The sequence below is a fragment of the Gymnoscopelus braueri genome (assembly GCF_963280865.1).
Source record: "Gymnoscopelus braueri genome assembly, chromosome: 15".
In the NCBI taxonomy this organism is placed as follows: Eukaryota; Metazoa; Chordata; class Actinopteri; order Myctophiformes; family Myctophidae; genus Gymnoscopelus; species Gymnoscopelus braueri.
Window position 1 is genome coordinate 17,264,688 of NC_137620.1, and position 13,000 is coordinate 17,277,687.

Sequence of the window (13,000 nt, forward strand, 5' to 3'; positions counted from 1 at the left end):
GCCACGTCTCGGAGGAATTCATCAGGAAGTAACGAGCTTTGCCCTCTACCATGTCTGTCAAATAAAATACATTTTGTGTGAAATGTGAAACAATCACATACTTTGTGAACTTCCAAAGTTGGCAGTAGTAGTTAGAGTTGTTCCGATACCCATACCAGTAACGGAAAAGCTGCCGATACTGCCCAAAAGGCCGGTATCGGTATTGGCGAGTATGCCAGTCTATACCGAGCCGATACCACGCAATTTGTCATATGATGATATTTCATTTACAGTAATATTTTGAATGCTTCAGTTGATACTGCATGACTGTTTTTAATCATTATTTTACTAACTTGTAGCTGCACTTTAACTTGTTAATGGAATTTTTATTTAGTCCTAGATCAGTGGTTCTCAAACGTTTTAATTTTAAGGGCACCCTTAACTCTGAGAGTGTACAAAATGGAATCACATTTTTATTACACACTGGTATCCGATAGGTACTCGGTATCGACCAATAAGTTCTGGGTATCGGGAAGGGAGAAAATGGTATTGGTACATCTCTAGTATTAATGCCCTGATACAACTCAGGTAAAGTCAGTGGTGGAAAAAAGTACTCAAATGTTTTACTTAAGTAAAAGTATCAATACTGCTAACCCATGTAGAAATAATACAAGTAAAAGTCCGGAATTCAAAATGTACTTGAGTAAAAGTATAAAAGTACTGGCATCAAAATGTACCTAAAGTGAAAGTACTCATTATGCAGAATGTCCCATTTCTAGTTTTCATAAGTATAAAAATCTTTTGAAAATAGCAGATCCACAAGTTCACAATGTGTCGCATCGTGAATCGCATTGTGCGCTTGTAGATCGGCTATTTTCAAATGACCAAAATGTATATGTAGGGCTGAAGTGGATCATGTATGTTTTGTAATAATAATCTAAATCTATCTATCTATATTAATTAGTAACTAAAGTTTTCAAATAATTGTAGTGGAGTAAAAGTACAATATACCTGTGGCGTAAAAGTATTGGAAATTGGAAATACTCAAGTAAAGTACAAATACCTCAAAATTGTAGTTGAGTACTGTACTTGAGTACATGTATTTAGGTACTTTCCACCTCTGGGTACGGTGTACATTCAAGTTGCTCCACAAATCATGTTTTTTTTTTATCTTAATGGAGAATATTAAAATGTCAAGTCACTCACCGACATAGCAGATGAAAGGCATTGTATTTGTACATGCGGTGGAGGACCAGAGACCTCCACTGACATGAACACAGTCATCACCAGCAACACTGCTGGGTTCTCCTGCAGACCAGTTCCTGTATCCAGTCTGACCTCGTCCATAGAAACCAGGATCTGCCAGAGACCAGTGCCACTCTGTGGTGTTTAACCTCACTAGACCAGTCCAGTACCAGGTCTCTTTGGCTGTGTTCATGATTATTTTATATTCCTCCATACTGTTGATGGTGACCAGATCATAGTATTCCTCTCTACAGAAGATCTGAGCTTCACCCCAGCTCTTGTTTTCCTCTATATAGTGGTACACACGCAACGCCCTCGAAGTGAGAACACAAAGGCCTGTAATATGAATGAACCAAGAAGGAGGGGTGTTAAATTATCAAATGTCAAAGGTCACATGTTCAGTTGCAATTACATAGTTAAAAGCAGTGGCGGAAAAGAAAACGTACTCAAATTTTGTACTCAAGTAAAATAATCAATACCACAATGTAGAAATACTCTGTTACTTGTTAAGTAAAAGTCCTGTATTCAAAATTTACTTGAGTAAAAGTACAAAAGTATTGGCATCAGAATGTACTTAAAGTATCAAAAGTAGAAAGTACCGTACTCATTATGCAGAATGTCCCGTTTCACAAGTTCTCAACTGTATAAAATGTATTAAGATCTTTTGAAAATAGCAGATCTACAAGCTCACAATGCGTCGCATCGCGAGCTTGTAGATCGGCTATTTTCAAATGGCCTACCTTTGTTAATGTGTATGCATGTGCTTTTGTGTTTGTTTGTTGTTATTTACCTGGCAAAAACATGCAAGTCAACAAGATCTCCAACAGTTTCCCCATCATGATTCTTGACACCACAAACCTCCACTGAGAGGCGCTGTTTATCTTTGTACTGGACGACACTTCCAGAGGTTGGGCACTTACTGGTGTAATTCAAACAATCCAACTTTAATATAGTGCCTTTCGTACAAAATTGTAATACAAGGTGCTTAACAAAGCAATGAAAACACAGTAGCCTAATATTCGAAAGAGTAGGCTATAGCTTTTTTTTTTGTATAATCTGCCCCCCTCCCACACATTTTGTCAAACATTCTGGAATATTAAAAGGCTGTTTGATATGCCTACCTAATTTGGTGAATATTGGTAAAATAAATAAATACCCAACTGTTCTGCAACCTACTTTGACATTTATTCTAGATTGTGAAGAGGCCCTTAGAGGACCCTCAATATGTGATTTATCTCCACCAGGGCAGAGATGGGGGCGGGAGATGATGTGTTCGCCCCTATCCATATATATATATATATATATATATAAATTCAAAGATTTGCACAAATGTTCACGATTTTTCAAAAATAGCAGATCTACAAGCTCATATGAGCTCTATGAGCTTGTATATCTGCTATTTTTGAATAGCCAAAGAATAAAATATGGATGGGGGCTAAAACAATTGTCCCCCATCCTGATGAAAACACCAGGAAAAAATGTGAGCTTTTATATCTGCTATTTTTGCTATTTTTGAAATGGCAAAATAGCAAAAAATGATTCAGGTTTCCGGTTTTTGACCGTTTGAAAATATGGTCACCCTAACTCTAACTAAAAGGCCAGTGCTGGAAAAAGTAACTAGAAAAGTAATTAAACAGACACAACTTTCTATTTTATTCTAAAGGATGCATGTATTGTATAAATTAGAACAATATCCAGCCTTGCTTACCTGTTCTGAATGTGAATTGCACCCTTTGTCTGTTTGTTTCCTGTAGCTTTGGGTATTTCAGTGGTGTGATGTAGCGTTATGGCAGAATAAGTTATCTTCTCTCTTTAGTGCATTTTCTTTCCCTCCCCGTTCTCTCTATAGTCTTATTTGACTATATCTCTTCCTCTTTCCCTCCCTCTTTGTGTGCCTTGCACATCCATATACATTTTGGGGTCCTTGACATTCAAATGTTTAGAGCCACTGCAATAAAGTATATAATCATCATCATAGTCATAAGCATCGTCATGTGTTTGGTTAATGTCGGTATTCAAATAGCATGCATTGGCTGTTTGTTGATGTAAATGCGCCTATCACCTTGTAAAACTACTGTGAAACCATAGATAGAAACCTGTACATGATGGAGCACTGGCTTTTATCACTTTCAACTTGGCATTCCTATCATTATAGGTGAAACATTTCTAAAATGTCTAAACAGTTTACAAACCTCACAATGCATTGCATCATGAGCTTGTAGATCGACTATTTAAAATAAAACAAAGAATGTAATACCTCAGTTTGAAAATATACAGTGTATATACTATCCTTTTCAGAAGTTGTACACAATAGTGATGATTGATTTGAGAGAAAATATCAAATCATGGATTTTTCAGACCAATATTGTGATTTGAGATGCAATTGTTCTACCACTGTATAGCCTAACCACCACAACCAACGATTCCCAATGTGGCCCATAGGTTATCTCCTGTTTCTGAGATGCAGCTTGAAATACTACAAGTGCACCCCCTGGACATGACACTAGTACGTATGTCACATGGGGACTAACCCCCAATCCACATGCTGAGGGCCAGGCAGGGAGGCATTGGGTACCAATTTTGTAGTCTTTGGTATGACTTGGCCAGGGATTGAAAGCTGACTGCCCAGTCTGAGAGGGGACAATCTAACCACAAGGCTACTGAGCTGGTTAATATATATGCACGATATTGAAAATTTGGCCGATATCCGATATGCAGGGTCAAATCTGCCGATAACGATGTGTTAAATTATTATGCATTATATTTATATTGAGCTCATTGCTGAATCTATTTATTTTTCAATTTCAAACAGGAAATACAGGAATTTGTGTAGATGACAATGCAGATAAGAAAGTTTTAAATAGCAGCTTGAATCACATACTGACAGGAGGGAAGATTATGCGAATCTCTATTAATTTTTCACACAGTGGCCGGCCAGGTGGTCATGGGCTCACTAAGGCAAATTCAGCACACGTATGCGCTAAACGGTGTTGTTAGGCAACAGTTTGTGTGAGTGATGTCGGACCATAGCCCGGTAAAGTATATAAGATGTTGTCCTACCTACAGCCTACAGAACAGAATATAGAATTGCCTAAGAACAGTGAAGAAGAAAGAAAGAGGAATCTAGAGAAGAAAGAAAATTGAACCTAGAAAGAAACTAGATTGAAACTAGAAAAAGAAAGAAACTAGAAAGAAATAGAAACTAGTAAAAGATTGAAACTAGAAAGAAATAGAAACTAGTAAAAGATTGAAACTAGTAAAAGATTGAAACTAGTAAAAGATTGAAACTAGTAAAGGACTGAAACTAGTAAAAGACTGAAAGAAGTGAAGTTCTTAATAGGTGACCAAACGAACTTTGAAAAATGAGAGAAATTGTGAGCTTACAGGCTGGCCAGTGCGGCAACCAAATTGGATCCAAGTTTTGGGAGGTCATAAGTGATGAACATGGCATCGACCCCACTGGGACATACCGTGGGGACAGCGATCTACAACTGGAAAGAATCAACGTTTATTTCAACGAAGCAACAAGTGGCAAGTATGTTCCTCGTGCTGTGCTGGTGGATTTGGAACCAGGCACCATGGACTCTGTGAGATCTGCTCCTTTTGGTCAGATTTTCAGACCAGATAACTTTGTGTTTGGTCAGACTGGTGCCGGTAACAACTGGGCAAAGGGCCACTACACCGAGGGAGCAGAGCTGGTGGATTGCGTCCTGGATGCATTGAGGAAGGAGGCAGAGAACTGTGACTGCCTCCAGGGTTTCCAGCTCACCCACTCCCTGGGAGGAGGAACCGGATCAGGCATGGGCACTCTGATTGTCGGCAAGATCAGGGAGGAGTACCCTGACAGGATCATGAACACTTTCAGTGTAGTACCTTCTCCTAAGGTGTCGGATGTGGTGATAGAGCCCTATAACGCCACCCTGTCCGTCCACCAGCTTGTGGAGTACACAGATGAGACGTTCTGCATTGACAACGAGGCCCTATACGACATCTGCTTCCGCACCCTTAAGCTCACCACACCCACCTACGGTGACCTCAACCATCTCGTCTGTGCCTGTATGAGCGGAGTCACCACCTGCCTGCGCTTCCCTGGTCAGCTCAACGCCGACCTGAGGAAGCTGGCCGTCAACATGATTCCCTTCCCCAGGCTGCATTTCTTCATGCTTGGATTCGCTCCGCTCACCAGCCGAGGCAGCCAGCAGTATGCCGCCCTCACTGTGCCCCAGCTCGTCCAGCAGATGTTTGATCCCAAGAACATGATGGCCGCCTGTGATCCGCGGCACGGGCGTTATCTCACTGTTGCTACCATGTTCCGCGGCCGCATTTCCATGAAGGAGGTTGAGGAGGAGATCCTCAAAGTGCAGAACAAGAACAGTAGCTACTTCATAGAGTGGATCCCCAACAACAGCAAGACGGCCGTGTGCGACATCCCACCCCGCGGCCTCAAGATGTCTTCCACCTTCATCGGCAACAGCACGGCCATCCAGGAGCTGTTCAAACGCATCTCGGAGCAGTTCACGGCCATGTTCCGCCGCAAGGCCTACCTTCACTGGTATACCGGTGAGGGCATGGACGAGATGGAGTTCACCGAGGCCGAGAGCAACATGAACGACCTGGTGTCAGAGTACCAACAATACCAAGATGCCAGTGCTGAGGATGAGGGCGAGGACGAGGACGAAGAAGGGGGGGACTAGAATACTTTGTCATACCAGCAGGGAGCTGCAGGATAAGGAGATAAAGAACTGAGATAGACGACCATTGGAGGCATCCAAAAAAATCTTACCAGAGACTGAAAAAGCCTGAAAACAAGTGAACTCCTAGCCCCGTTTGGAACCTCACTCTCCACGATAGCACCAAGATGTGGTTCTGCTGCGTATGGTCCCGGCAGAGGTTGTGTCCGACAAAAGTCAGCGATGATTACCTTTTTCACAACATCGTATACAAAAAGTAAAGGTACACTGAGACGCCTACAGATGTTTGCAAAATAGTCGGAATGTAAAATTAAAGCGACGGGTTGAAACAACCGTTTAAATTGTTTATTTAGTCAGCCTGTGCCATGTTTTCCCATTGCAGCCGAATTGGGAGCAGTACTGACACCTGCAGTCGGGTATTCCCCTGGGTTGAACGGGAAAACATGGCACAGGCTACCTAAATAAGGGATTTAAACTGTTGTTTCAACCCGTCGCTTATATTTTACTTTCCAACTATTTTGCAAACATCTGTAGGCGTCTCGGACTACCTTTACTTGTTGGATACGAGGTTGCGAAAAAGGTCATCATCGCTGACTTTTCCCGGACGCAACCTCTGGCCGGACCCTACGCAGCGAAACCTCATCTCGAAGCTATTGTGGAGAGTGAGGTTCCAAACAGGGCTAGTGAACTCCAAATTTAAGTATCCTTTTATCCCCATTCAGTTAACATCACTACAATACATTTTTATTCTGAATATCCTGCACCTCTTTTTTTAAATAACAATATTCACAACAACACTTCATGTCTGTTGTTGATCCTTTTTTTAATACAGAATATTGACATGTCAATATTTCTGAACATTTCCCCCCCTTTTTTTTTAGAACAGATGATCCACAACAACACGTCTGTTTCTTCACCTGTTTTTTATTATTTCTTTTATGACAGATTATCCACAACACAATATGTCTGTTTCTGCACTATTTTCTTTTTCTTTTCTTTTCTTTTCTCCACAACAAAAATGTTTCTGAACCTCCTTTTTTTTTAACGACATAATGGTCAATGTTTCTTTTTTTTATACACATATATAGCAGAATATCTACAAAAGCAACATGATGTTTCAGTACCTAATTTAATTCTGTCTTTATGACAGGATATCCACAAGATAATGTTGATGTTTTGGCACCTAATTTAATTGTATCTTTATAACAGGATATCCACAACATAATGTCAATGTTTTTGCACCATTTTTCTTTCTTTTTACAACATCCACCCCAACACAACATGTCATTGTTTCGGCACCTTCTGTGTCACTGATCATGCCATGTGTGTCTGCTGCATTTTGCTGTGGTGCTTAGTTACTTTCCACTAGCGTGGCTTTCCTGAGTCTGCAGTAGCTGAGAGCGTTTCATCAACACAGCTCCAGTCAGTGTTGCCAGGTCTGCTTATTATTATTATTTGTTCCCAAGATTTTATTTGAAAATAGCAGATCTACAAGCTCACATCGCGACGCGTTGTGAGCTTGTAGATCTGCTATTTTCAAATAGCTGATGTACTGTATATGTTTAAAGTGCTCATGTGGCACATAGTCGCTTCTTTTTAGCTTGTTTTCCTAGTCCTGGTTTTGTGTCCGCGTAGCTCAGTCGGTAGAGCTCTCGCCTTCAGACCACAAGGTCATGGGTTCAATCCCGGGCACCGCCAACTCAGCGCATGATTAGCATGGCTTGGGTGCGGTAAGTCGTGCGGTAAGTACTGGGAGCTGAGGATAGGTGTGGCGCTCCACCTCAGCAATCCATCTCCCAGGGGTCTAGCGCATTGTAACGCGTGTTACTCGGCTGATACCGACAATAAGCCACCTCCCGACTTAGTTATGGTTGCTTGTTTCTCTCACAGAATCTGGCAACACTTGCTCCAGTATCTATCAACTCTCTCTTTTCCCAGTGTTCCGTCCAGGTGGACGTGGTTTTGAGGTTAGGTTTAGGCATAGTTTCTGTGAGGTTAGGGTTAAGGTTAGTTTTGGTCATAGTTTCTGTGAGGTTAAGGTTAGGCATAGTGTTTGTGAGGTTAGGGTTAAGGTTAGGTTTAGGCATAGTTTTAACGGTTAGGGTTTACACCAAAGAAAGAGGGAGTCCCAATCGTCAGACCTGGGTGCAACCCCCGAGAACACTTCCCCCATGAACAAGCCATAGAACTCAAAGTTGTGTCCGGGGATCCACAGGGGTCCTTGAGGCAGCCTAGGGGTTAAGTATCTTGCTCAGGGACACTTTGACACATTGCTGAGGCCTGGAATTGAACCTAGGGCCTTCAGCTTCCAAGGCAGGCTCTACCTGTTCCCCAGAGTGCCGTACTAATGGCTGCTCACTGCTCATAGTAGTTATAGGATGGGTAAATGCAGAAGACGAATTTCATGCATTGGAAGATTGTTTTCTCCCCTATCTGTCTTTCCGTATATGTGTTTCCGTCTGTGGCTGATCTCGCATACCACTACATCAATCAGCGTTACATTTTTTGTGCACCCTGCCAGCAGGACAAGGAAGCAAGTATTTTTCAGTTCCGTCAATGATCCGTTTGATGTTATTGTTGGGGTATTTGTCAAGGTACATTTGCACATACTTGAATGTTTTCCTCTGTATTTAAGTAATAAGTACATTTACTCAAGTACTGTACAATTTTGAGGTATTTTTTACTTTACTTGAGTATTTCCAACTTTCAGTACTTTTACTTATACTCCTACATCTCACCACTTCAGCCCTACACTAACCTACATTTCAGCCATTTGAAAATAGCCGATGTACAAGCTCACAATGCGTTGCAATGCGACGCATCATGAGCTTGTAGATATGCCATTTTCAAAAGATTTTTTATAAATGTTATACTTTTGAAAACTTGTGAAATAGGACATTCTGCACGATGAGCACTTTTACTTTTGGTATTTTTGGTATTACTTAAAAACACAAAAAGATATATAGAATATGGAGATAGGAGGTTTCCCATCTCCATATTCTATCTTTTTGTGTTTTCACGTAAATGAATGCCCCTACTTGATCATACAACAGCGTCACACAAAAGTATCAAAAGTAGCAGATCCACAAGCTCAAGGAGTTTTGAGCTTGTAGATCTGCTACTTTTGCCAGTTTTGAATTTTAATCCTGAAAAGTAACGGTTTTGGACATAATGAGGTTTCCATCGATATGATATGACATGACCTATAGGCTACCTACGCACCTAATTTGTTGAGGTAAAGGTCCTCAATTACTGCAAAGCTACACCGGTTCATTTGACAAGAAGGAGAGCAGACGACAAATCACGGAAGGCAGAAGCAGGAACCAAGTTAAAAGGGTAAATACCCAAAAGATAGTCCTTTACAGTGGTCTCAAAACACCATAAAACAATAGCTAACTCCTATCCTACAGCGCCAAGAAACTACATTTTAAATAAACAATAAAAACAGCAGCCAAATATGAGATGAGGGACAGCAGTTTCTGGGATTCTCCCAGTGGTCTCCACAGTACACACCTCTTGATCTGGTGTCCTTGTCTCCCCTGCGGGAGGACAAGAAGGACACCAGATCACCTGTGCAGTGGCACTCACTGTACCAAGTGCTGTCTGTCTTCATCATCGGTGGGTGTCACTCCAGAATCACTCAGTGTAAAGGCACCTTAATAGGCTGCCACGCCCACACCCAGGTGCACAGAATTGCAGTACCACTACCTGTAGGTCCTCAATAATCATCTGACTGGCAGTGGTGGACTGAAAAAAATTAATGCTAACAAAAACATGCAATTCAAATACAAACACTCAAAGTAGTAATAAGTAAAGAAATCAAAAACAATTATAACAAAGCACAAACCATACAAAAGAATACAAAACAAAATCACACAATTTAGCCAAAATATCTAATTATACACCGGCTGACAGGTGGGTTTGTGACGACTTCCTGAGGGCCAGACCCCAGGTAGTGAGCTGATGGAGCCCAAAGCCCACTAATGTACTTTTAAAGGTCAGTGTTCCTGTGTATGGTTTCACATGGCGATAGGTGCATTTACATCAGCAAACAGCCATTGCACGTTGAAGGGAAGCTATTTGAATACCAATGTTAACCAAACACAAGTGGCGCCCAGTGCCCCTGCTGGAAACCCCAGCAGCATGACAGCAGCATGACCACATCAGTGGTGTAAAGTAACAAAGTACATTTACTCAAGTAATGTAGCCTACTTAAGTACAATTTTGAGGTATTTTTGGGCGGTGTAGCCGCCCCTATAAGTGGGGTTGGGACACCTCATTAGTATTAGTTTCCTGCACTGTGATTGGCCCACTTGGCTCACTTTCCTGTACTGTGATTGGCTGACTCTATTGGCTGACTCTATTCAGCACTGTGATTGGCTAGCGAGACACGTGATGACATTAATAACCTATAAATAGGATTATGCACTTCCAAAAATTACATTTTTTGGAAGTGAGCTTCCATCACTATGATGACCACTGTGATGACCACACCGCCCACTTCACACTGGGTGTGATTTTTGGGCGGTGAAACCGCCCCTATAAGTGAGATTTGGAAAAATGTACATTTTCCTGCGCTGTGATCTGGGCCCAGGAAATTAGTAGAATTATCCTGCGCTGTGATTGGCCAATCACAGCCTATTCAGGACTGTGATTGGCCAGTGTCACATGACACATGTGCATAGCCCTATATAAGCAACCATAACTTGAAAAAAACCAAATATTTGGTTTTTTTCAAGTTATGGTTTTGTCCATCATAAAGAGTGTTTCAATAAATGTATTTATCCTTTGTACATGATTGATCGACTCCATTCAGTATTGTGATTAGCTAGCAAGACACCGCCCACTTCACACAGGGTGTGATTTTTACTTTATTGGAGTATTTCCAGTTTTCAGTACTTTTACTTCTACTCCACTACATCTCAGAGGTAAATATATGTAATTGTAATTGCTTAAGTAATTGTTTAAGTAAATTTTGAATTCCGGACTTCACTTGTAGCAGAGTATTTCTACATTTAGTCCATGAGCCTGAGCCCCAAAATTGAGCAATGATTATCGAAAGAGTGGGCAAAACCATACCTATATTAAATTGTTTATAGGGTCAATATAAGTAAATAAATATATGATAACCTTTCCACAGGAGCAGCTTTTTCATATTTATCACACATTTTGTTATTTTCCCCATACGTACATGAGTTGACAGGTGAAAAAATGACAACATTTTAAAAATAGTTATCATAATGAAACTTCCCCAGTTGATTACTTACATAAAGACAATGATTTATCGTATTACAAGTTTTCTGAAATTGTATATTTAAATATGCAAATTAGGCATTTAGTCCATGAGCCAGAGCCCCAAAATTTTTAGTAGGGTCATCTGTGGCACTTCCGTGACCGTGGAGAGCAAAGGTCCGTTTCTCAATGGATTTGTCATCTAGGAGGGTTATTAAACAAATTTAGCCGGGGTGTATTTTTAAAAGGGGCGGGGAAAATTTGTGAGAGACCAAAATCCAAAATGGCTGCCGTGAAAATTAACTTTTTAATGGTTTGACCTACAATGATGCAAAATACATGGTTTCAGAGTTTATTTTGGTCAAGGAATACATCTTTGGTGTTTATATAATGATTTGACCTATTGTTGACCTTCAAATGCAAGATGGCTGCCAATTATGAGCTCCAAAAGTTTTTTTTTCAAACTCGTCACAGAGCCTTCTTATTAGGCTCTAATGAAAGCTCTGCTCATGATGAGTTGAATAATATGCAGTATAAGTACACAGAAGTAATCTCTGAGGTCAATAAAGTCAATGTTTGTGTGTAAACAACAGTTACTGATGTGCAGTTTCCCATTAAATAGTGTAGGCTACTGAGAATATGGTGTCCAGTTCATCCCATCACATTTTCATAATGAACCAAAAATAAATTAGCACTATAGCCTAATATAACGTAGTATTCTGTATGCAAAGCTAGAAAGGTTAGTTGCTTGAGGTGAATTTAAAGGTCAACTCATTTGTCACCCTTATTTTGTAGTATTGCTCCCAGTGTTTCCTGTCTGCCTACTTACTTTTACCTGCCTTGTCTAACCAGTCTTGTGATTGTGTCAGTGTTTCCACCTGTGTCCTCTTAGTCCCCCAGCCTATCCTAGTGTTCAATTGTCTGTTGAGTTCACCTGTGTACTGTTAATCCCTGTCTATATGGGAATACCACTCATTTTCAACGTTGAAATATGTCTTTAATAATACACCTTAGCTGTTGTGTGGAAATAAGAAAAAAAGCCCCCCCGCCCCCTTCTATGTTGCCTAGAACTGGATAATTGATTGAGATCATGTGATCAGTGACATAGCAAGGTGTACTTTTGGCCTCAGGCGGTCGCCTTTTTGCCTCAACCGGGCGTTCGGAACCTTGAGAAGCCTCTGGTCAGAGGATCTCAATGGCCGGGTGCTGTCCGGGGGGCCCAGCAGTTCAGCGATGTAGGGTGGTGCTAGTCCATTTAGTGCTTTAAAAACAAATAAAAGGATTTTAAAATCTATTCTAATCTAAGCCAGTGGAGGGAGACCAGTACAGGGGTGATATGGTCCCGCCTACGAGTGCCAGTCAGCAGTCTGGCGGCAGCATTTTGTACAAGCTGGAGTTTTAGGCAACATATTGAGGTATTCTTGATTGAGGTCATGTGATCAGTGACATACGCAAGGTGTACTTTTGGCTGAGGCCAAAAGTACACCTTGCGTATGACACTGATGTGATCATGTGTACTTTTGGCTGAGGCCAAAAGCACACCTTGCGTATGTCACTGATCACATGATCTCAATCAATTATCCAGTTCTAGCAACATAGAAGGGGGCGGGGGGACTTTTTTCTCATTTCCACACAACAGCTAAGGTGTATTAAAGACATATTTCAACGTTGAAAATGAGTGGTATTCCCCTACACACGAATCCACGGAGCGCTGCCCTGTAGGTGGCACAGCCATTGCTGCCTTTATTGACCTCAGAGATTAGTTCTGTGTACTTATGCTGCATATTATTCAACTCATCATGAGCAGAGCTTTCATTAGAGCCTAATAAGAAGGCTCTGTGACGATTTTGGAA

General features: G+C 41.1%; 1 protein-coding gene across 1 annotated transcript; it reads left to right on the forward strand.

The window, feature by feature from the left end:
- Positions 1-4,586: 4,586 nt before the first annotated feature.
- LOC308102124 (tubulin beta chain-like) lies at positions 4,587-5,918 on the forward strand (the record flags this gene model as incomplete). Its single annotated transcript, XM_080451728.1, has 1 exon — positions 4,587-5,918. One exon carries the CDS (start codon positions 4,587-4,589, stop codon positions 5,916-5,918), a length of 1,332 nt encoding a protein of 443 aa, XP_080307854.1.
- Between the last annotated feature and the right edge of the window lie 7,082 nt (positions 5,919-13,000).